The 25,806-nt window shown below is 45.1% G+C and overlaps 1 protein-coding gene across 1 annotated transcript in view; it reads right to left on the bottom strand.

Annotated features, from left to right (window-relative positions):
- Positions 1-25,806, bottom strand: part of LOC119444891 (Fanconi anemia group J protein-like) — a 40,981-nt gene that overhangs the window by 4,143 nt on the left and 11,032 nt on the right. Inside the window, 12 exon segments of the mRNA XM_049663721.1 lie at positions 37-72; positions 198-304; positions 2,611-2,737; positions 4,978-5,049; positions 9,793-9,912; positions 13,101-13,241; positions 16,055-16,138; positions 16,680-16,722; positions 19,994-20,154; positions 22,158-22,310; positions 23,483-23,529; positions 24,739-24,874. Coding sequence (XP_049519678.1) covers positions 37-72; positions 198-304; positions 2,611-2,737; positions 4,978-5,049; positions 9,793-9,912; positions 13,101-13,241; positions 16,055-16,138; positions 16,680-16,722; positions 19,994-20,154; positions 22,158-22,310; positions 23,483-23,529; positions 24,739-24,874 — 1,227 coding nt within the window.

Below are 25,806 nucleotides of genomic sequence, written 5' to 3'. Positions count from 1 at the left end.
CCTTTAATAAATAAACAAACGTAGGCCATGTCTTACCTGCATATCCTTTACATTTGGAAATGGAATGCCAACCTGCAAAGGTAAACCAAAGTGCAGCTTAGGCCCAAGATTGTGAGGACAGTGCTCCTCTAATCTGCATTCAAACACTGTGTATGAAAAGGAAGTGTTGCAAAGAGGCGATTCCATGACTATCTTACCGTCACCACAGCCCTCGCACTGTTGTCTGTAAAGTCTAGGCCTTCACTAACTTTGCCCCGACATACTGCCAGCAGAAGGGCTCCTCCCCTGTCGTCATCGTCATAGCCTGTTGATGAAGGAAAATATGAGAACACTGTGCCCCGATTGAAGCGCAAGAAAATGTCACTAGAATCGTATCAATTTTACGACGTGGAGAGAGACAATGACAAAAGCTTTGATAAACCTGAAACAAACAGAATTAAAGAAAAAGAAGCCTTTCGCAGTGTAAAATCGTTTCTACTAATAGTACATATGCAAAACAGAGTGCATTCGTCACAGAAATGCCAGCACAAAGTTACAGATGACTAAAGTTGTAATGCAGTTTAAATTCATGTAAGCTATAACTGATTATTGGATACAACAAAGTAAATATAAAATTTGGTTGGTTAGGCTTTACCATATTTACTTTATTCTAACGTCGCCTTTCCATCCTGCAAAATTTGTTTAAAAAATCACATGCGCATTAGGTCTGAGTACGAAACCAAACCTGCAACTGTAACAAGCTATTATCGTTGGCATTCAAGATTGCTGTAATCCAAGCCAATCCACACATTGGCTGAAGTATGTTAGGTTGCCATAGTCAATTGCCAAAGACAGCACTGAAGATGAAATGCTATATATTGTTTATACAGTAGACTTCCACTAATTCGACTCTGGTTAATTCGATATCAAGCAAACGTCCCGGCCAATGCCCATGCTTTTCTATGGGCCCAAGCTTTCGTTATTTCGATCCTAAAATTGGATTTCGCCGGAAATTTAGAACTTGACCAGTCAGTACACACGTGCCTAACCCCTATTGGGACCCCAATAGTAACCCCTTTAGTGGCAGCGTCTGTCTCCTCGGAGCTTAGGGGACAGTGAATGCGTTGAAGACACATCATCTCTCGTCGAAGTGCGACCAATCAAGGTCGTTTGGTGCTTTGCGGCGAGGGAAAGGGAAGGAAAGGGGGCTGTCGTGCGCTCCGCCAGGCTTCCCTCGCCTCAGATCAGTTTCGGCGACCGGATGGGAAGACCTTGCGTGGTGCGTTCCACCGAAGAGCAGGCTGTGTTTGAGCAATGGAGCCGCGAACTGGCTCGGGAAAGGGCTCGTCGTCGACGTGAGGGCGTCCGAAGCCCAGGCGAAATGTCAGTGAAGAGCCGCGGACACCGAGTTGCGTGAGCGCGATGTTGAGACCAAATGTCAGCGAAGAGACGCCGACCCTGAGTTTAGGGTAAACGAAGTGGAACGCCTGCAACATCGTCGTCTTGCCCTCCAGGAACTCGACAACGATGGTGCACATCCTGACAATGCTAATGCCAACTTCCCCGGTGCGACTGGCCAGGTTTCAACACGAGTTTCTCAACCTGGAACCTTCGGAGCCAGCTGCAGTGTGTGTGAACGATTGTGGTTCAAGCACAATGTGGTACTCGTCAGTGCAATTCATTCCGAGGAACACCGAATAAACACACAACAAGCTTCACTTACCCCCATTTTCTTGACAGGGGAAGGGCTGGTGAATTTACCTAAAAAAATTGGGTGCGCGTTACATTTCTACTTCGTTTAGGAGCTTTAATGTCATTCCTAAGGTTAATTTTCTACTTTGGATACATAGAAGGTGGGTGCGAGTTTGATTCAGGGGTGTGTCAGAATAGGGACAAATACTGCCAAATGAATCGTGGTATGTTGCAGCGTTTATTTTGCATATTGCTTAATTTGACTCGCCAGATAATTAGATTAATTTTGACGGTCCCGTCAGGGTCGAATTAACGTAAGTCAACTGTATAGTGATTAGGAGGCCTCTGACAGCAACAATTAGTGATGCTCAGATGCAACAAACTCTTTCTTCCAAGTGAGAACAAATAGTCATTGCTTTCTCTCTTACAATGAAAATCTGGTAAGTGAGCAGTCAAGGTCACTGCATTTTTATGGCTGTTTAAATCAGGTGCATGTTACAACCAAGAGCATGTTAGAAGCTAGCAAATATGGTATTTCAATGAGTATTCTCCTGCTACAACGAAATCAAAAATCTGGGATCCAGTGTGGTATCAGTTATAGCAAAAGAAAATTTTGTTTGCACGTGGCTTACGATAAGTACCTATACATTTTTCTAACAATTTTTCGGATGCCTAATTTTTAAAAACTAGCTTGATTATATTTCAGCACTCCCTGTGGCACTGCCACTCACCACTAAAACCAAATGTATAATCGCGTCTGAAATTTTGGATGCCACACGGTGTGCAACTTGATTTTTCAGATATGATTCATGCACGTGATGCCGTAAATGTGGCAGCCGTGTAAAAAGTTGTCGCCACACTAACTCCCAGCGAAGACCATAAAAAAAAGTTAAGTAAAGACAAGCATACTGAGGTATTGTTATGCTGGTGGATAATTACCATCACTGTATCCAGAGGCATGACTGAAGTACTCGCTCATCGTGTAGTCAAACGTGCTGGAGTCTGCCCTCTGAGGTTCCACAGCAATGTGCTTTAGCCTTTCCAGCCTGTCCCACAAACCTGTGTTCTGAAAAGTTCAGGAATGCCAGACCGTATTTAGCCCTAATTCTATAAGATCCGATTAGCAGGGAGAGAGCAGTGAGATTTAGTATGTACCAAAAGTAGACACCGTGAACAGACATGCAGAAGCAGTTCAATAAGTCCTGCAAAATAGCTTGAATGTGAAATTCTATAAGCAGGCTTCCTTGCCTAGCATCAAGTGTCATGACGCTTGGCTGCCCCAAATCTACGAAAAAAACTACTCACTAGTTCAAAGCCTTGAATTCCAATATAACTCTGCAGTAGTTCAAAATCGTTAAAGCTGCAGTGTGTGGTTCTTGCATAGACGCTAAAAAAATAGTTCTAGCACTTCATATTTTCTGACAATAGCACTAGCACAATTACTTAAACAGCTTTGCTTGCAATTCACAGAATGGTATTTGAAGTATACATCATAGCTGAAATCAGCGGTGTTGATAGTATCCTCAAACCCACCTTTTGTCTTCCCTGCGTACGGATCACGACGCGTGCAGAGAGATGACTGAAGCGCCATTTTTGCATCATGATGCGGAGAAGTGGTGAACTATGATCGGTCGGCACACCTACCCCTCTAGCCACTACAGCGGACGTCTTCTTTCTTTTGCGCTTCTTTCTGTGCCTCTTACATGCATGGAGATAAATAACCTCCACGCTTGCGGGGATGACACACGGCCTGCCCTTGCCAGACAGTGTCGTTTACACATGCTTGCATTTTGGAATAGTTCAGGTGCCCGCCTCAAGCGAGACACTTGCAGTGACCGATGTAAGAAAAAAAAAAAAAAAAAACACTGTGCTTTGGAGGCGACATGGAGCTTCCTCCTTGTCAGTGTTTTTGTAGGCATCGTCGTTTATTTTGCACAAGCCACTGTTACTATATGGTGCATCGATGGTGTGTAGGAGCAAAATCTACGGAAAATAGCAACAGTGAGGGCTGGGAGCCAACACTGATGTTTTCGTGGACGGGCCGGCCCGCACAGTGGCAACTGATGCATTGACGGTTTGATGGAAGGAATGGTTAATTTTGGAGCTTTCACCATAACCTTTCAGAATAAAGGACAATTTGCTGCAGTCCACTAAAGTTTGTTATATTAAGATTTCACTGTGATGTGTTTTAAGCATTCTGTGGCTGCTTGTCAGTCTTCCTCTCAGTAACGGTGCCCATACATAGCTGCGTAGTAGGTTTATGTTGGGAACTAGGGATGCCGCATTGAGGGCGACATGGCCACAAAGGTTCAGAGCCAGCCCCGTGGGAGCAGGCACATCCATTACTTAGAAGTGGCGTGTAACGACATCGAGCACAGATTGCTTGGCTGTTGACTCTGGTAATCGGTGCTGCTCCGCGATGGCCATAATTGGCTTTTCAGCATTCTGACTCATCATGGCCGCCACCTGCTGCCTGAATGGCATCTTACTACTGGCAGCGCTTATTTCTGTTTGCACCAGATGATAATTAGCCATAAACTATTGTGTCAACCCAAAAAGAATGGAGTTGGCAACATTCAAGAAGGTGGCGATCTCCAAGTCGCTGTGGTCTCTGTGCAAGACAACTAGGACAACTTATGGTTTCATCTCCTGCGTCTGATTGAGAGTAGGTACCCTGGAATAACTGTGCTGGATAGGTGACAGAGGGGTTTGTGAAGACGTAGTTAAATGCCTAGACAGAAATGAGAACACTGATGTCTATGGCGATTAGAAGCCGTGCCCTCGAATATGTCGTACACCAGTAGCGCACCCAGGATCTCTGCCAGGGGGGGGGTTGACAGTTTGCGAATACCATCTAAACAGCACTAATTTCGATTTTTTTCACGGGAAATTGTCAAAAAAATTCGCTTTTTGCGAGTGTGCAGACGATTGCGCGTCTTACATCTTAGTTGCAGTACTCAAATGCGCAAGGAAAGAAAAGGGGTTAAACAAAAGGGGGGGTTAAGTCGGCCTCAGGGGGGGGTTACAACCCCCGAATCCCCCCCCGTCGGTGCGCCACTGTCGTACACCCGTTAGTAGTTAGTTGGCTCATGAAAAATATACGAACTATAAGCATCCACTCACATAAGAGAAACTTATTGGAGTTCTAGGCTTTCACTCACATAAGTGAAACTTATGCGAGTGGATGCAAGAGCATGGAGAACCAAACTTCATGCTTTAGCCTCTTCCTCGTATCAAACCGGGCACACACCGGGCACAAACAAGAGATCTATCGCTCTAAAACTTATTGGCCAAAGTGATTAATACCTGCCATCGCTGCGACAACTTGTTCATCATCCCATATGATGGGAAGAAACATAGCACTCCATAAGGGACAGCCTGGAAAAGAAGAGAGCAAGAGAGATTTATTGCATAATTTATTGCTTGTGCAAAATGTTTTTAAGGGAAAGTGAGAAAAACTGTTCATTGTGCCACCTGCGTTATCTAGCAAAATTACAGCCAGCTACTGCAAAGGACTCCGTACAGTGACCATTCCCTTCTAAGAGAGGAGGAATAGTTAGGAGTACTTGCATGACGACTTTGTGACCCGCTTTTTCTGCTTTTTGATATAGCTGTTGACTCTGTAATTATAACATGAAACCTCAATTCCATGAGAGTGTCACAAATAACTAATTAAAGCACCTTTCCAGTGACCCGTTCAGAACGTGAGCCAAGTGCAACATGGCTTTGGACATGAAAAGGAATCTATTCATGTCACTGAAAGAAGAGGTGGCAGTCACACGTAGTGTAATAAACAGCTCAAGAATGCACCAGTTAGCGCAGTGCGGTTTTTAAAGGCCATACAATGACCAAGTTGTCAAAAGCTGTCAAACTGACCCTTCCAATTCTGCGCAAGAGAACCTGTTCTCCCCTCGTGATGCATCGAGTGGTGAATGGACCCGGTTTTCGGCAGCACGGTCATAGCAAGCGTGTGCACGTCAGAGGTGTCCAGTGCCACAAGATCGCCACATCAGGTTTCAGTGACCTGAATAATCTCCTTTTTCACTTTTGAAACCATGCTGCACTTGACATGTTCTGAACAGGTCACATTAAAACAAACCATGAGGCTTCACAGCGTAATTAACGAGTCTACAGGTACACACTAAAGAAATAAAAATGAGACAAATATTTTGTCAGTACAGTAAAACATTGTTAATTCGACCCTTGCTAATTCAGAAAATCGGATAGTTTGGACTCGTCCTCGGGTCCCGACAGGAGTATGCATTATTTAATGCAATCGAACTCTCGGTAACTCGGACGTATTTGGCCGCACATCGGTCAATTCGGAAACCTCTCAGAGCTCGGCGAGCACGAAGCGCTGCAAATGTGCTACGCAAAAGAGCAAGAACGGTGCTAGCGTCCTACCGAAAAAATGTGGCGGAGTTCACATCGTCATAGTTATCAGCGAAAATTGTGCGTGAATGACAGCTACGCCAGAACACTCTGTGCTTATTTGTACCTTTAAAGCCTTTATTCTTGCGTTTACCACTGCGCTTAACACGGCGTTGGACGCGGGCCTTCATAACTGCGCAGTCGCCATCTATAATCGTGTTCATAGCCACCACAGTTTCGTCCACATTGGTGGTGGCAAACAGTAGTGTTGTTTTTCCTCCGTGGCTTCAGAACGACACAGTTGCTGTCCATGATCGTGTTCATAGTGACCGGGGTTTCTTCCGTAGCAGTTACGGCAAACAGTAGTTTTGTTTTGACTCGGTATGCCTGTCAAGCCATGTGCCTTCAACACCGCGTGGTCGCCATCCATGATTGCGTCGATAGCGACCGTGGTGTCGTCTGCAGTTGTTGCAGCAAACGGTAGTTTTGTTTTAACTTGGTACTGTTGAGGATGAAGAGCCCCGGCTACATCGCGATGGACGGACGATCTGTTAGCGACCAGCTCATTGGCGAAAAAATAATGGGGATGTGCACACGGTAATGAAAAGCTTGTCTCAGATGAAGTCGCAAAGCCTTCACTGCTGCGAGAGCCAATAAAGTCACGAGATGACGAGAACTTCAGCTTCCGCACTGCTTTCGTGCAAAATAGACACATGATTTGCTCATTCACTCAGCAATAAAAGTGTGTTGACGTTGTGGGGATTGAGGGTTGCGCCGGCATGATTGCGCGGGCTTCACTGCTCTGCCATCCCTCACCATCGTTCCCCGCTGGCCTCCTTCTCCGCCCGCGCCGCCTAACCGGTTCCCGCGGTGGCGCTGCGCACGCGGTGGTTGGCGGTGAGGGCGGGGCGCTGACGTCACTACGCGGCCGGTTGTCGTCTGCTAGCGGCGAAGCGTGGACTTCTCTCTGGGACCAGCGCACGGTACGTTCATGCTTTCCTCTCGTCCGCCGACACCTTTGTGACTAGGACTGGAGCTCGCGCACGGTGCCTTTGCGCGTGCGGGGAGCGCGTACTTTGTGCTGATCCTTTCCCGACGCTAAGCCGACGAGCGGTGCCATTAGTGCTCGCACGAGGTCGTACCCCACCGAGCCGCACTTGCCGAAAGCCTAAGCCGAAGGATATTGCCCGTGCTCTCGCGAGTTCACCCATTGGTTATCGCCAGAGCAAGTAGCATAGCCGCCGGGACTTTTCCTAGTGGCGTGTCCCAGCTTGAGCCTGTGCTCTCACTGCGACGTGCTATAGGCGCCTGTTATTGTATTTTCGCCCTGGTGCGGGACCCCTTTGGCTCCCCTCCGCGCGGGCGTTTGTGCAGTGCTGGTGCCGACGGTTTCAGTAAACGGTTTCCGTCAACTCAGGGCTTTGCTGTGTTTTTGCGTGCGTCGCTCGGTAGCCCCTTGCGGCCTCTGAGCTCGCGCGCGAGCGGTGCTGGAGGCGACGGCTGACGCGGCCCTGTGGCTCGCTAAGCTCGAACCCGCGGTGGTTGGTCTCCTGTGAGACACCAAGAACCCACAACGTAGTAAGCATTTGTTTATTGTTTTCTTGATACCCTAGATAATTTAACATTTGGTTAATTTGGACATTTTATTTGGTCTCGTGAAATCCAAATTAACAAGTTTTTTACTGTACTCACTTAAAAAGTACAATAAAGACAATAAAAACAATCATTGAGGATTACAAAATGACACACTTGCGCACACATATAAATGGAGAGGTCGTCAAAAGATAGCTGCACACAGGGAGGTAATTGAGAAGTGGCAGTCAACTGGGAGGCCATGGAACAGTGCAAGGTGAGCGCATTTGTATTAAGTATACAGAATTGTCATACTGTAAAACCTCATAATAATAAAATGGATTATAATGAACTAATGGATATATGTAATGAAGTAATCGTAATTCTCCTCAAAATTCTCATGAAACCAAGGCATTAAAAATCTAGTTCTAATGAAGTAACAATTACTTTAAATAAATACAACAAACCTTTTTCTAGTTCACAGGAAACACTTGCTAAACAATGTGCACTGATTAAGTCGAAATCTGCAGACACACGACACTGCTTTTAACTCATCTGGTTCACTATTTCGAAGCTCTCACAAGGATACCTGTTGAATTTGTTCTCTTTCCTCGTGTCCCATGTTGGCATGCAGTTTATATCACTGCTCTCTAAATTGGAAATAAATAAACGCAAGTAGCACAGAAAAAAATGATTCATTGTTTAAAGCCACCCATCACATTAACATAAAAAAACCATCATAAAGCAAAGCATATGAGTGGGCTGATTGGTATTCCTAGATAAAGCATGATATTAAAATGGAAACAGCAAGGCAGACAAGAATAAGCTCTAGCTACTGAGTTTTCCTACACAAAAGCAGTATGATTTACATAGTGTACAGTGATCAGAACAAGAACTGTGCTGTGGTGGCTGTATGCTTGCTTGTTCTTGTTCTCATACTTGCATGTACAGGGTCTCTCAGCCATCATCCACCAAGCTTAAAAACAATTGCCAGCAACCTGAAGAAGTGTCTCACATTTAGGAGCACAGCTCTTAATGGCTCGTTCCTGGAGCGAACGTCGGCGTAGCCGAGCAAACAAGCCCAACAGCGAAAGATGAAAGAGCGAGACGCAAGCCACGAACGGCAGAGACCAATGAGAGCGACTCTTTCAGGGACGTGCGCACAGGAAACTGGTTTCATGCGGACCCGCCCGACCGCTCGTTTCGTACTATCGTCTGCTCGCGTCGGCTCTTGCTCGCGCTTGTTTGGTTTGGTCTCGTTTGCGCTTGTTTCGATTATCATGATTTCCGATTGTTTTGTAATCTGATTGTATGCGCGACGTGAATTGTGTAGTACTTCCTGGAAGCCAAGCGGCACCGGCGATTACAGTGGAACCTTCGACGAGTCGCATATAAAAGACGACGCGCTTGACCCACAGATCAGATTTCCGACGATTGTCGACTCTGCTACATGTCTCTCTAAAATTCTTTGCCTCAATATATCGCAAAATGAAAACACGTATATAGCTGCACTCAAATTTCGCGTTAGGGAGTATCGTAATCGACAGTGAACTTTTTGTGTTCTTCCTAATCAATGAATTTGTAATTATTAATTACCTAACATTTTTATCACTATACTTACAGCAGACATGTCAACATCAAGTGGTTGAGCAACTTTGACATCAATTTCAATTGTTTGCGATACATTATATTTTGTGTGGCTCGTTTTTTTTTGTGTGTTAAAGAAGGCCCACGAAACATAAAAATATGCCATGTGTCTACATGCCCACGCACTGTGACAACAGCGCTCTTTAACAAGCTCAGTGAAAAAGCAAAGATCTTGCCTCTAGTGCATCACCTTGCACAGCGCGTCGCATTTGGGCTATGTTTTTGAATTTGCTCTGGCACCTATTGTTGGCATGTCTGCTGTAAATATAGTATATAATTAAAATTTTAGTTAATTAGAAAGCACATAAAAATATGCCACAGTTCTTCAGGTTGCTACTAACTATATGCAAATTAGTTTCATCCGCACTGAAGACGTTTAAACTTGGTGCACGTTAGCTGGAACACCGTATATATGTAGCCATGTTGTCCTAATTACCAAAAGTTAGCTGGAACGTAGAGCGCGATCACATATGTTCAGCTCTCTCCAGCTTCAACTTGCATTCCAAGTCTGGTCAAAATTGGAAAGCTTACCCTGCAGATGTCCCAAAGAATGGACCCTATCTCATCCTGAAACTCGAAGGTCTCTGCAGTCCTAAAATTGGCAGTAAGATTTACATTATTGGGACCAAACGCAATGCCTCCAATCCAGACCTAGATGGAAAGAAAGGCAGAAGGCATATGTCAGGTTCTGTAGTGCATGGTTGCCACAAAGTAACCCTAAATGACATTGCGGAATCGCAGGAGAAACTTAGTACAGTGTAGACCACTTATAACGTAAGTCGCCGGAGTCGCGAATATCTGCACTATAAGCGGTACCGCACTATAACCAAAACAACGATTTTCAAGCCCTGCACGTATGCAAAACAGTAGACCAAGCAGCTGCGCGTATCCGAGAATCGAAGCCTGTGGCTGGGAGTCTTGCATTCGCTGCAACAACAGCAGTCGAAACCGCGGTCACTATCTATGCAATCTTTGATGGCGACTACGCAGTTTTTTTAGGCACGCGGCCGACGCGTGTACCGAGTAAAAACGAAACTACTGTTCGCCGCAACCGGTGCGGTAAAAACCGCGGCCTCTATTGACGCGATTGTGGATGACGACTACGCAGTTACGAAAGCTCGCGGCCAACGCGGTGTTATGCGCGGCGGTAAACGCAAGAATACAGGCTTTAAAGACACAAACAGGCTTGAAGCGTTCCGGCGTTGCTGTCATTCACGTATGATTTCAACTGATGGCTGTGGCAATGCGGACTCCACCGCTTCGTTTGGGTTGGACGCTAGTGCCGTTCTTGCTCTTTTGCGTCGCACATTTGCGGCGCTCCTTGCTCACCGAGCTCTGAAAAGTAGTCCGAATTAACCAATGTGCGGCCAAATAAGTCCGAATTAACAAGAGTTTGATTGCATTGAATAATGCCTACGCCGGCCGGGACTAGAGGACGAGTCCGAATTAACCGATTTCTCCGCTTCTCATGCTCCTCTACATCGCCCTTGTTGATCTCCTCTCTCATCGGTGGGCGCACCTTGTTGAGAAGCGTGCTCGATGCCGCCCTTGTCGGCGAGATTTTCCTGCGGAAGCCGCATTATAACCGGTATGTGGTCTCACACGGCTGCACTGTAAGCGGTATGCGTATAAATGGAGTTCTAGGGGAACGTAAACGGGAGTTGGAAAAGGCCGCGTTGTAGCCAGTTCTGCACCATAAACGGTTACGTTATAACTGGTCTATACTGTATGTGCTGTAAGAAGGATCTATTCCAATTTCCAACTCCAGTTCCTTGTACATGAATAAACAGCTCCCGCAATGCACTCTGTTGGCCTCTTGTACACAGCACACAAAATGAAACTCGTTTAGCACTTGATATTCACAGTTACTGATGGGCTCACTGGTGTTAAAGCTTGCTGGGTACAAAATTTACTGCCCTGACGTAAACAGATTTAGCAGCGCAAGCACTCTTTGTAGTAAAATAGCTGCATTTCCTTCCGTCTTAGTGGAAAGTGACATATAAAGCTTGCCAACTAGAAACGAAACAAGACGCACATTTTTAACCTTGCCGGATACTGTACACTTGCCTTGTTTACGAAGGATAAAATGCAAAGCAGCTATGGTTGTATATGCAAAGGATTACATAGTCCTGCAGTGGCACCACCATGTGCGCTGTGACACAGATAATTGAAGATGCTTAACGTATAAGGTTGGCAGCGACAGCTGTGAATGCGGTATATGACGACCCGCAAGAAGATTTGCTGGTACCATAATAGGAAACTGAGTGCATACCGGCGTTTTCATGTCACACCGGCGGATGAGTACTGTGGGGAGGCTGCTGTGGCGTGCGGCTACTGTACTCGATCACACGCGCCTTGTGCCTTTTCTTGTTTACATGAGATCTAGCGACTAGAAAACATATCATACGATCACTGTTTGATGTGCTGAACGTTGGTGCCAAAAAGATTGTGTTTTTCTGAACCTTATCAACCGGCAAAAAAGAAGTGCAACTGTATTAGGGTCATTTAATGTGTTCTCGATCGCGAACGTTGGCGCCGGGAAATTGTATGTAATGGAATCGTATCAACAAGGTTCTACTGCACTCGCCATGCTCACAGTGCCACTATAAATGGTCAAATTTGATGGGGGCCTAGCCATTGGTACATCTCCTCCTTTGAAATTTTAATTATGGAGCTTTATTCGACAAAACCACAATCTTATTATGAGGCACGCTGTAGTGGGGGACTCCGGATTAATTTTAAAGGGATGCTAAAGGCAAATATTAAGTCAATGTGCACTGCTGAAATATTATTCCAGAAACCTCGTAGCACTTGTTTCGTGCCAAGAAAGAACTTCGTTTAAGAGAAAATTGCATCTGAAAGGTTCGCATACCTTTAGCGCAATGCAAATCACCCAACCCCGAGCGGGGAGAGGTGAGGTTGCATACACCATCACCGCCCTTTACTATCGTCGGTGAGGAAAATGCCGTCCGACAGATGGTGCTACAGTATTTTGCGCAGAAAGAGATCAAGCCAAGACAGAGTGTCGGATATGTCACTGCAGCTGCTCTTGGTCAAGTGGCGTGGACTGTTTGAGCATCCCGTGGCATCACATGTACATTAAATTCTCTGATAATTGCAGTTTGCACTGAGTTTCACAAGCCAGCAGAACCAGCACAATGCTACGTGTTAACAAACCTATTGAAACGAGACAGCTTGGGTGGGACAGAGTGGTGCGAAAACGTAACATTTTGACTGCCCCCGTTGTTGTCAAGGTTAACGTCAACGAGTTCTTTTTTCTAAAAATCAATTAGAACTGGACAAATAACCTTTTTTTCCCTGTCATAATGCAAGGCAATGACCTTTTTATTATGAGTGGCTGAGCACTAGCGACAGAATAATAATGAGGACTGCTTACGTCATCGGGCTAGTACTTGAATGTCCTGCGTTTACCTCAGTTTTTGTTCGCTTTGTTCACTTTGTTCGTGATAATATTGACACCTTAAGCATTCTCAAGCAGTAATCCAAAACTTTAGCTTGACTGAATATTTGCCTTTAGTGTGGCTTTAACCACCTGGCGTTCTTTAACATGCACCCAGTGCACGGTACACGAGCGTTTTTGCATTCCACTTCCATCGGAATGCAGCCACCGCAGGTGGAATTGAACCCGCGACCTCGAGCTTAGCAGCGCAACGCCATCGCCACTAAGCTACCGCGATGGGTACATCTGCTCCCTCGACCAAATGACGTCGTCCTTAAAGCATTAGGATTCTTTGAAGATCTGTTCACAAGCTCCTGTACTAAACAAGTGAGCAAACAACCACTGAGGTTCAGCACTAATATAGAATGCTTTCTCTCACCCCCTCACGTGGAATGACGTGGTTGGCCTGCAGCTGGCTCTTGAAGGGCATGTCCAGCTCCGACTCGAACGACTCCATGGGCGTTAGCGTTCCTGATGCCACAATCAAAGAGTGCACCTTATCCTTTATGTCCGACATGGCCTGTTGTTTTGCAGAAAGGAGCACAAGAGGAATGAATGAAGGCAGGTTTGCTCTTCTGGCTGTGCAACTACGCCAAAGTGGTCCTGAGTGCAGCATGGTCTGACACGGGTGTTTTGTTAGATTTCAATATACAGTATAACCTCGTCGACATGAACTTTAAGGAAACCGGGAAATAAAACGTATCATTCGAAAATCGTATCATCCAAAGCAAGTTCCAAAAAGTATGAAAATAGGCGTACTCGGTGGCAAGCTCAGTAGCAAAGGTTTGTGTGGCGTTGAGTGATGCTGCTCTGCATACCATGTCATGCAGAGCAGCAATACTCGACGTCACACAAACTGCAGTCAGTGCACTTTTATTCAGCAACATTGAAATAGCTCGTCAGTTTGTGCTAAACTTTCTTCTTTTCAACGCCTATAAGAAAGTTCTGGAAGTTAAGAAAAGAAGCTGCCTTTTCCTTACTCAACTTAGCAGCGGCGCACTGCCATTCGGTGTGGCCGCACTGCCGTAGCAGCGTCCCACCGGCGGTGGCGCACAGCGTGCAATTTTCCTCTAGTGTGGCTGGGGCTTAACACCTTGTTCGTGGGTAGTTGGAATGCTATTTCATTATACAGAAAGAAGTACAGTCGAACCCACTTATAATATAACCAGTTTTGTTAATAGTGAAGACGATAGTGAAGACAATAATAACGAGTGACAACTTGGGTCACTGGATGTGTGCACGAACAGACAAATTCGGTACTGGATATGTGCAACTGGGTATGAGCCCATTTTTGGTCAATCCCCCAGAATGGACATGCCGCTGTGACACACAAGTTGGTGTGAAAGCTCAAACGTATTTAGATATGTGTTGTATACTTCTCTGTGCATACACTTCTTATCACCATTCTTCCCTCGACAAGCATCATACATCGCCTTAGTCCTCGTGACGCAGGCAGCTAACAGCTACAGGCTGTGCTTGTACCATCCGCTACTGCTGCTACCTCGCCAACTCAAACAAGCTTTGCGTCTTTTAGATTCGAACCTTCCGTTGGATCTGCGTGTTTGTTCCTCTCTCAATTAGGACGCTGTTAGCGGCACATCAATGTGGTTACAACCTCATAGCTATTCGTGCAGAAAATTTAGCACTAAAACCAGACAAAGACCAAGGAAGAGAACACAGTACGAGCGCTTACTATCAGCTGAAGTTTTATTTTGGAAAGATGGGTATACAGTCGACTTCCATTGAATTGACCCTGACAGGACCAATGAAACTGATTGAATTATCTGGTGGGTCGAATTAAACAAAATGCAGAAGAAAAAAAAACGCCAAACGGCTGATTCATTTGGCAGTATTTACCTGATTCTAACAAGCCCCAGAATCAAATGTGCGCACGCTTTCTCTGTTCAAAGTAGAAAAATAACATAGAGATAACATTAAAGCTTCTAAACAAGGTAGAAATCTAACGGGCACCCGATCTTTTAGCAAGAAAAATGGGCAACAGTATTACGCGTTGCATAATAATTGTTAAAGCCAGCTTCGCTGCAATACAGCCGTGCTGTGCGGCAAAGCATACATCACAAATGCGGTTTTTGGCTTGATTTCCTTGGGGAAAATATTTTTCAGGATCCAAACAACGAACGTTTAGGCCCATAGAAATGCATTGGCGCCCTCCGGGACCTTTGGTAGGGACCGAATGAACTGAAAAATCAAATTAACCGAAGTCGAATTAACAAAAGTCTACTCGTATAGTGAAAAAAATCTCACATGCAAGTTGCATATGCGGTGAAATCTACACAGCAAAAGACATGCTTACTTCCTTCATCCCTGTTTTGTCTGCGTTACATGATGCTGTACAGGCATTGCTATGAATCCACACCAACTTGCCTACCGTTCGACCATTAGGCTCATTAATTGCGACATTAAGAAAGATGATTGAGTGCTTTTGAGCATGCGTGATCAGATCACACGCTGCACCAAAATGAGGCGAGCATCAAAAGAACAGGCTAAAGAGGTGAACATGACAAGCCCACAGTGTATTTACAGCAACACTGCGACTTGATAAGGATGCTCACTTTATAGCGCGACGGTGAGGCGTAAACGGTCACATCACTTGTGAGCATCTGCTAAAGGCATGACAGCTGCGCTCTTCCACAGCCCAGTTTTAATTCTCTAAGTGATATTGCCCAGAATTCTTACGCCGCATAAATTAGCAGTGTCAGTTTTTTTCATGATAGGTGCTGGTTATGAACTTAAGTCTTGCATTAGGATCAATCGCCTGACTCACTGCCAAGCACACTATCTTGTCTTGGCACAAGACGAGGCACACCGGCGATATCTGCCTGTCACCAACTAGTATATAGTAAATATTTTATAGTGACAGCTGTCATGGGCTCTTCCCTGGCTCAGACTAATATTACAGCACTGGGCACTGACAGCTGGTGCCAGAAATCTCCCTGTAAAACTGGCACTACGCAATGACAAGCCACTCGTGCACAGCTTGTAAGAAAAAAGCAGCAGACGAATAATAAGAAAACAGAAGTGCCCTGTTGACATAAACAACACGTTGTCCCTGTCATGCTTCTCAATTTTCGGCATGTTTTCAACAACAGGCCCAATTCATTAAATGTATCCAATAAACTGCCTCACGATTTTCTTTTTTTTTTTTGCGGTGTGAATGTTTTTTGTCTGTGTGCACACACTCAGAAAGGCACCAAGTTCTAACATCTTGAATTAAATAAAGAACCATTTTTTTTTTTTTGGTGGGAAACAGTATAGCATATGAAATGCACTTGTTATTGGGAGTCACCAAAGCACGGAAATGGAAGAACTCACAACAGCAGGGTTGAGGCACCAGAAGCTCAGACTATGCGTCCAGGTCATATTAAACGCTCCGCCACCTGATGACCGCCTAGAAGCCTGACAAAGACAAAAGTGTAAAAAAAGGAAAAGGTCATTAAAATAATGTCATTAAAAGCGAAGATTTCACGCATGTCAGAATGCTGGCAGAAAACAACTGCTTTTTTGAAAGTAAATGCCTCTAACATGAACCCTGCAAATTTTAATCCTCTGATAAGCCAAGGTTTAGGAACCTTTGTTTGATGGTCCCAATGATTAAATTCACTTCTCTTAAAAGGCTAACTTTCGATAAGACAAAAGTTTTCACAGTTCCTTTGTGTTCATCTCAAAGGCAGTCTAGAGAAGAAGTATTTATACAGCATCAGTTTGTCTCGAAAATTGTATGACACATGTTGCACTATTAAAAATGAACGATTTATGTTCTAAATGTTCCAAGTGGTTCAAAGAAAGATTTTCCAATATTCAGCAACTATTGCAGAGAAATACAGAAGCACAGAACAATACAGATCACACTATGAACATGCATCTTCAGCAGATGGGTTGTCGAGTTCACTCTAGAATTGTCTACAAAATTAACAAGCTCCAAGAACCTCCGACGCACCTCTGTCTGCTTTTTCTTCGAAGGAGCCTTTACTATGGCAGCCCTGGAACAAGAAGAATGAGTCCGTCAGTGCAATTAAGAACAGTCAAGAATATCTTACATTAAAAAAAAGAAGGTCTGCAAGAGTAATTAAGTCTACTATGGAGGCACCTCGCATTACATTGAACGACAGAAGCACACAAGCAACCGTATGACAGTGTAAGAAAAAATATCTTCACAACCTATGCACATGACCAGGATTGCTTAGCATGGCTGTAAATTCCATTCCATTTTGTGGAATGTGGGAGTGGCATAATTCCGTACCTTTTAATTCTGTGGAGTTGAACGCCCGAACTAATAATGAGCAACCGATGCGCCGTCAACTTTTGTATGTGTTCTATGGCAAAATAAGCCACTTGCTATACAATGTTCCCATGCTGCATTATTGGCTATAACTAAATCTGGCTATGAGTATCTGCACCCAAAAAACAAAGGAACACGAAATCTAGGAAAAGGAAACAAACACGAGCCACCGCACCCGCCCGCTTACCCTGCACATACCGCCTTCATTGCATCGCTCAACCAATCGTGAGCCTTGCGTGATCCCTCTCCTGTCCACCTTCCGTCTCTCTAATACACAAGTCGATTGCACCAACGCTGGAGGCGTGGAAGAGAGGTGGGAGAGGCTTGCGATGCGACGAAGGCATGCAGTGCGGGGTGCACAGCACAAAGGTAGCTGTGGCAAAAGTGTGGGGCACGCATGCAAATGTGGCAGCTTGCATTCTTTTTTTTTTTTTCCCGATTTCGCTTTCTTTTTCTCCTTGGGGCGCATGCACTGAGTTGGCATAATTATTTGTTATAACAGATCACACGGCATGGGAGCGTTGCAGTAAGTGGTCTATTTCGCCATAGAACACATACAAAAGTTCACGGTGCATCAGCTACTCATTTCTGAATCCAATATAATGTTAACACCAGTGTCATTACAAGTGGATTTGACTGTAAAGGTTTACAGTAAGAGGCGCGTCTCTATAGCTAGGCAACACCTGGCTGGGCGGAGCACACGCAGAGGTTGCCCAATTGGCACGTACTGTAAAAACCACCTTCCATAGTGGTTTCACAATGCGCTGCTTTATCAATGACATCTCATTCAAAACATCAGTTATTTTACATGCTAAGATGGCGGTGACAAGTCACATTATGTGTTTTTGACATTCTTAAGAATTGCATGCATCGCAGAATGAACTAGCAGAGTGGTTAGTTCAAGTGTGGGCCACCATCCAATTTGCGATCAATGCAGAGTCGTTTGATAAATGCAGAATATCAAACACACAATGAACCATACAGAAGAAATGTTGTGGTTCATAGACAGCGATACAATGGTGCCTGAGAGAGATGACAATGGACATTAGGTGTAAATAAATCTGTTCTGTGAAGACAAAGCTTGCTGGTTACATCTTTTTCTTATTGCCAGAGTCGAAGGCATACTACATTCTTTGTTCTAAAATCTGGGTGTGCATTACATTATTGCCTTGTTCAGAAAGCCTCATGTCATTCCTACGTTAATTTTCTACGAGTTGTACTTTGAACACATAAAAAGTGGTTGCATGTGCCGTTTCGGGTGTAGTAGAATCGGGCAAATATTGCCAGATGAATCAGCGGTGTGTCACGTAATTTTTTCTGCTTCTTGTTTAATTCGATTAATTTCGTCAGTCCCCTCAGGGTCGAATTAACGGAAGTCAGTTTACAATGTACCTTGCTGTAGCGATTCATGTGTGGGACAGTGCACTGCATTTAACTATTCCCAGCCCCTTGCGGCATGTGTGAAAATGCACTTTCTGTTATCGCGGACAGCCGATCTTATATGCAAACACACCTCGGCATGCTCTGACCTCAGTGAACCCAACCTATGGACTGCCATGATTCCAGCTTTGATCCTCCTGCTGCCAGTTGAGTGCCCAGAAGATTCTGCGATCGCTTTATCATGATCCCAGGTGCTCTCTTGAAGCTTCTGTTTGCCGATTTTATTTTCGATTTAATTTTCAGACTTGACACTAGCAGTGCCAAGTCTGAAGAAACAGCGGAGCTGGGCGACATTCCTTAGCGACTAGTTGATGTAGGCTTAACGTGGCTTAACTTGGCTTTTTCTAGGCAAGGTTGGGTTATCAGGGCAAGGCTAGGATATCATGGCAAGGCTAGGCTATCATGGGAAGGCTGGGCGTTGACGCTTGGCTTGATTCTTGTATTCCGGATCGGCTCGGTGACGTCGCATATCGGCGGCTTTGTTCGGGACGTAGGCTGGATCGGCACGAAGACTGCGATTCCTTTCCCGCGTGGCTTGAAGGTGCTTCTCTCGTCAGGCAGCCTCTTCTTCCGGCGTCAAGGTGCGCTTAGGTCGAGCCATATCTCGGTAAAGCGGAGAAATGGCTGCGCGCCGACGCGCGCACGCTTTCATTAGCGCGGTCACGTGACTTTGCTGAACTCAGCATGACTCAGCGCAGCTATGACGTCAATGTCCAGGCTCCTCTCTCGCGCACGCTATGCTCGCGAGAGAGGAGGAGCATGCAAGCAAGGAGGAGCGAGGAGGAGAAAGCGGCGTTGCACACCGGTTTTAGCGTTGCCACACCGGAATTTTGCCACGCTTAAAACAGCTCCGCTGTTAAAATGTGCAACCCTTGTATGAAAATTTGGAGGACGCTTAAGCTTCGCCTTTAAGAGTGGAACGCGATAGCATTCAAAGACCCTGGCTGCTTATCGGGCTTCACGACAACTGCAGCTTTTTTGTCCAACTTTGCCTCCACGCGCTGCTGCCGCAGAAAGCGAGCGCCATCTGGGTGGTACCGTATTTTTGCAAGGAGCAAACCACAGCGTGCCGCTGTGAGTGGTAGAAATGCTGGAAAAGGGACTTGTGTTTGAGTTTCCGGATAAGAGAATTATCTTTTCTCGTATATTCAAATTACAATCGGACGCTATCACATCTGTAGGTTGTGGTAACGTCCTACTTTACGATTTTTCTGACCCATTTTACTTTGAGAAACCTGATTAGTTCGCCAGCGCCTCTGCGCGATGCCTCTGGAGGGCCTGCGTGGTCGGGGTGGTTCGGGATTATTTTCTTGGCCACGGACGCCACCGCCGAGGCCGACACTGACGCCGAATTTTCTGCGACACAGGGCCTTTAACGCTATTGCATTAAAATGTATAGTATATGTTAAGTTCTTCTCTAAGATTGTCTAAACGATGACAATGTACAGCGTATAACAACACCCTCTTTTCCCTTTATCTCTCTCTCTCTCTATAACTGCAAGCAGTGCATGATGCTATAATCTCAGCCTTACCTAAAGTCACCAAGATACTTTAGATTGTCCTTGTACATAAAGTCGAGGATGATGACAAGATTTTGCAAGGTGGCAGATGTTGCTGCACTGACTGTTGGGTGAATGAGCTCTGGATCCTTTTCAGACCCTTTTTCAACAGTTGTGATGGCAGTAACAAGGTTCTAAGGAAAACAAAGAAAGAATTAACAGTAATCAACAAAGAGCTGCTGCACCAAACAACATGTCAAGTAAATGTGGTACGCATGACTGCCACACAAGAGAAAAAAAAATGTCTTAGACTTGACCGCAACAGAATGCTAGAAAGGGACACACTTTAGAGTCTTCAAAAAGTAAACTTTGCAGCTGAAAAAAAAAATTAAAAAATGTCCTGGTTTGGGGGCTAAACGTGAAACAGCTGCCTTTCCAGTGCAGTCCTTCTAGCAGCTCTGTTAAACAGGAGGCTAGCAAGTGGGAATGCAAGGCCCAATCAATCAACAACTCGAAGCACTGAAAGCTTGGAATTGATGTAGCATAGCAAGCAAGACAAACTGCACTGCATACTTACCTAAAGGTGGTTGAGTGCAGGGAAACCCAAGGGCAAAAGAAGGTACACTGAACGCACAGACGCTACTAACAACGATGATCTTTAATTCCTTTGCTGAGCCGAACAAAACTGCCTTCAGTGAACAACGTCACAGATCAGGTGAATCCCTTTACAGTCAAAAATCAAAAAGGAATCAAACACAGCACCTAAAAGAACTCAGAAAAGATAAAACTGTCATGGCATGCGCAGAAAATTCAATTCTTTGTCAGTCAAGGTTAAGGAAGCTTTACTAATACATGCGTCACCGAAATAGAGAATTTGCTCGACTTCAATTATCAGGCGAGTGACTTCACATTTGTTTCTGCCAACGATAACTGTTCTATCGAAAAAAGGGTTCGCACCCACACCTCAGGCAATTTAGCGCAAGAAAACCACCACATTGCCTTTTATTAGCCTTATTGTTATGCTCTCTTAGCTGTTCGTTCATGCAACGTCTCGTTTGCCCGACATAACATCAGTTACAGGACAACAGGATACGATAGACAACACACGTTTTGAACTCAACGAAATTTCTTTCTGTGCTTTTTTTGACATCCACCCTTCACATTCTTTGCGAGATCTGTTATTTTACACAAACTGCCCAGTTTACTGAGTGCTGAAAAAAACAACTTGAATGTTGCCTCGTGCAGCTAGTTTCATTAAGTTGCGAGATACCTGGTGGATACTTTTTGAAAAGAAAAATGTAGCAGCTATTCCCTACATCCACCAGGTACCTTGCAACTTAAGGTATGCCCGAAGCAGTGCAGCACCCAGTAAAGTGGGCAGTTAGTGCAAAATAACATCCCGCAAAGAACGTGAAGGGTGGATGTAAAAAAAAGCATAGAAAAAAATTTCGTTGACTGCAAAATGTGTGTCGTCTATTGTATCTCATCAACCTGTAACCGATGTTATGTCGGGCAAACTGGACGTTGCATAAATAAATGGCTAAGAGAGCATAGCAATAAGATGAATAAAACGCCACCTGATGGTTTTCTTGCGCTACATTGCCACAGATGTGGGTGCAAACCCCTTTGCGATAAAGCGGTTATTGTTGTCAGTGTAACAAATGTGAAGTCACTCGGACAATAATTGAAGTCAAGCGAATTTCTATTTTGGAGAAACATGTATCAATAAAACTTCCTTAACCTTGACTGACAAAGAATGGAATTTTCTGCAGATGCCGTGAAGGCTTGTCTTTTCCGAGTTCTTTTGGGTGTTCTGTTTGGTTCCTTTTTGGTTTTTGATTGTGAGGTGATTCACGTGATCTGAAGGTAGTTTTGTTTGGCTCGTTGAAAATTAAAGATCATCGTTGTTAATGGCACCTGTGTGTCCAATGTGCCTTCCTTTGTCCTCGTGTTTATCTGCGCTCAACCACCTTTAATCAGAATGTACTGACAAGCTCACATCGCCACCCTTGTTGCATACATCGGCTTGTTTTAATTAAAAAGGCTACCATCTATACCCCCCTGAACGTTGCCTTAGTGGCAAGATCAAACATGGCAACTTACACCTTTGCTGCCATGTTTATGCAAGGACACTGTGAGCCCGTTCGTGGCACAAAGGTTTACCCTAATGGTATGTGTGTCGCTTGCTAGAACAAACCTTGAAATTGTTGAATCTGTCTGGACTAAGACCAACTTCAGTCATAAAAGCAAGGATCTCTGTGCCGGCCCAGACTTTTCCAGACTGTTCAAAGCTCTTGTAGTCGTTCAGGTGGTCCGAATGTTGCGTTATCCACACACTGAGCTTGGATATCTGAAACATGGGCAAGGTCATAGTACAAACAGGAATAGGTACGACGAACATGGAATACAATTTGTAAGGTTTTATGTCCTGAAACGGCACAGTCGGTTCTGTGCCACAGTGAAGGGTTCTGGATTAGTTTTGACCTACTGGGGTTCTTGAACGAGCAAAAAAATTTAAAGTACCATATGAGTGGCGCTACTTCTTTGCCAGCATATACAAGTAGCCACCATCAAACCCGTGACCCCGTGCTCAGCAGTTGAGCTCCTAGTTTTCTGAAAGATGCATGCCGAAGGTGGGCCTGTCCCTTTCATTGCAGCACGAGACGATGACGCGCGCCGATATGGTGAGGCCCCGAGCAGATAGACATGCACATTGGAGTTTTTTGTGTCTTCAGCAGGGTTACGTTCTCACTCCTCGAATTTGGCCTAGGTCAACAGATTCTTCGAGCAGAGCATTTTGTGGGAAAGTACGTCGTGCCAACTTGACGGGAAGTGTTGCAGCACGAGAGGCCGATACAATGCACATCGAGGGGCCCAAGATGGTCGTACTAAGAAGGTGACGGGAAACCGAAACGAAATCGAGCTGGCGGGCAATGCCGGAATATGATGCCACAATGCCACCAGAGCGAAAACATGACACTCACTTCGCACATTAAAAGCATGCCGCACGCTTCCAACAGCACTACGCCCCACATGCTGTGAAACAGATAGGTGAAGATGCTTATCGGCCATCCACATCAATAAAGGACGTTTTACTAGTACTACTTATCGCATTAAGGTTGGTGGCGATAGCTGTGAATGCAGCGTGCGACTACCCAGGAGGATATTTGCTGGTTGAATGTTGAGAAAAGTTCCAGGCATGTTGCGCATACATTCAGCTGGGATGGATTTAATTGGAAGCATCTTTCCACAAGCATGCAGTGCTAGCATGCAGGTGTAAACAAGAGAAATGCACTGCTCCACAGTCTGTCATCCAAGTATGGGACCCTTCCAAGTCACGAAGAAAAAGCTCTCAAGAATCAATAACATTCAGCATCAAGTACTTGTTCAAAGGCAGTAACACTAGTGCTGCTATATGTCCCTCTATTTAGGACCTCTTGGTACCATTGGTCAGTCATAATGAAGTGAATTTAAATAAATGATCCCTGAAAGCATCTACACAGCCAGAAGTGAATGACTCACCACTCTCGCAATGGCACTGTGTTCCATAGGCATGATGTCGATACGCTCTGAAAGAACATAGTTTTTATTTGATCAATTGCAAGCTAACCGAGCTCTACATGGTCAGTTTCACTCGTAAGCAAGGCACAGAAAGGATTAGATAGCTTTATCTTGACGTTTACTGTTCGTTCCGCTCAGGCCAGTGCATGTGCACAGCTGCTCAGCATAACCGCTAGTGTGTGTGTGCACAACACTCATGACAGGCAGTGAAAACAGAAATCATAGTCATGAGCATGACTCAGCAAAAAATGACAATGACTAAGCGAAAAATGATTAGAACTCAAAAGAACACTGCTGCCCTGGCTTCGCTGCTGAGTCAGTTGAGCAGAGAATGACAATGCCAAACCGATCGTGCATTTCTCAGCGTCTCTTGAGGCCCTCTAACACGCTTACCAAACAAGGCGCTAGCCTTCTTCTCACCTTAAAGGAACACGACAGGGAAACACAGAACCAGTTCAGACGGATAAAGCATTTTTGGAAACCGTTATCTTGGTTAATTTCGCATTTAGACATTGGTTATTTGAAAAGAAAATGAAAGTCAGAGTTTCATTTTTTAGAATTTCACGCCGAAACCCCAGCGCCGATACATCATGGTTGCGTCACGAATTTTAAAGTATTTTTTTCGTATTTCAGTTGTTGTTCAGCAAAACTTTTCGAAATTTGCTAAGGGCCATCTTTCGATCTTTTAGAATACAATGTACTAGTCCATCTTTGACGATAAAAAATTAACTAGGTCAAGGCAGACGCCATCAAATCCGCCATCAATGTCACGGTGAGTTAGTGCGGGAACTTCAAGCAGTGACATCACCTGTATTAGGTCTTGTATTTTTTCTTGCTTACCAAGCCTCTTCTCACGGTTAGAATGGGTTTTGCAGTATTGTACAAGGGTAATCTACTAATACAGCTCAAATTGTTTTTTTTTCTTTAGTTTCCTTTTATTATTATTATTACTGCATTACTTCTTTGCAATAAATTTCTCTGTTGACTTCAACCCACAGTGAAGACTGTTCGAAAGCAAGCAAGATTGTTCATCGGTATGTGCATAAGCTCAAATAATACAGCTGACAGGCACATCTGTGCATTTGAAAGATACATGAAAACATACGGAAAGTTATTTTTTAGAAAAATTTTGTGGTGGTTGTGTGTGGAAAATTTTGCCTTGCTTAGGAAGGAGAGCAGCGCACGTAAATGCTACAGCGTTAAAATAGACGGCTCACGCATTTCCTCCAGGTCCATGATGATGTCCCGAAGCTGGTCTTGCGTCACTGTAATGCTCATCACTTCCCTACTAATGTCTTCAATGTTGTGCGCTTCATCAAGAACCACGACAGCATTATTCAAATCAATGGACAACTAGAAAGAAGGAAAAAAAGAAAATTATAAGTGTAAAAAAACACGAGGCAAATGGAGACAAGTGAGTGTACTCTAAAATTAGCATTGATTTAAACACTCATTTACTTGAGACCCCTCATCGGGACAGTCCCTTGTCAGAATGGCAAGGAAGCACCGTAAAAACAATAGCTGCAAGGCCGACATGCACTTTCCAGTACAGTACTGGCCTGGATGGAAATGTTTGTATGTGTTCAGGATTGTATTACGAGGCAAAGCGCCATTCACAGCACAGGCAAGGTAACATATTCTGACAACTCAGAGTTCTCGAGTGTGCATCATGTGGGGTCTTAGGGTCTCGCAGGAGTACCGACCACCGCGGGTACGAGCTTAGCGAGCCACAGGGCCGCATCAGCTGTCGCCTCCAGTGCGCTGCATGCATGCGAGCTCAGGCCTGCAAAGGCTACCGAACGACGTACGCAAGAACACAGTATTGCCCTGAGTTAGTGGAAACCGTTTATTGTCTCCGGCAGCATCCAACACTGTACAAATGCCCAGTCCCAGGGTAGTGCAGGAACCAAAGGGGTTCCACACCAAGGGCGAAAATACAGACAGGGCTATGGCACGTCGCTGCGAGAGCATAAGCTCAAGCTGGGACACGCCGCTAGAAAACTCCTGGCGGCTATGCTACTTGCCCTCGCGATAACCAATAGGCCAACTCGCGAGAGCTCGGGCAATCTCCTTCGGCTCTTCGGCTTGGGCCTTCGGCAAGTGTGGCTCGACGTGGTACGACTTCGCGCAAGCACTAAGCACCGCTCTTCGGCTTTATCATCCGGAAAGGAGCAACACAAGGTGCCTTTGTGAGCACGAGGTACGTACATGCTTTCCTCTCGTCCGCCGACACCTTTGTGACTAAGACTTGAGCTCGCGCACGGTGCCTTTGCCTATGCTCCCCG

Source organism: Dermacentor silvarum, chromosome 3, assembly GCF_013339745.2.
Source record: "Dermacentor silvarum isolate Dsil-2018 chromosome 3, BIME_Dsil_1.4, whole genome shotgun sequence".
In the NCBI taxonomy this organism is placed as follows: domain Eukaryota; kingdom Metazoa; phylum Arthropoda; class Arachnida; order Ixodida; family Ixodidae; genus Dermacentor; species Dermacentor silvarum.
This window is presented reverse-complemented; position numbering and strand designations above follow the sequence as displayed.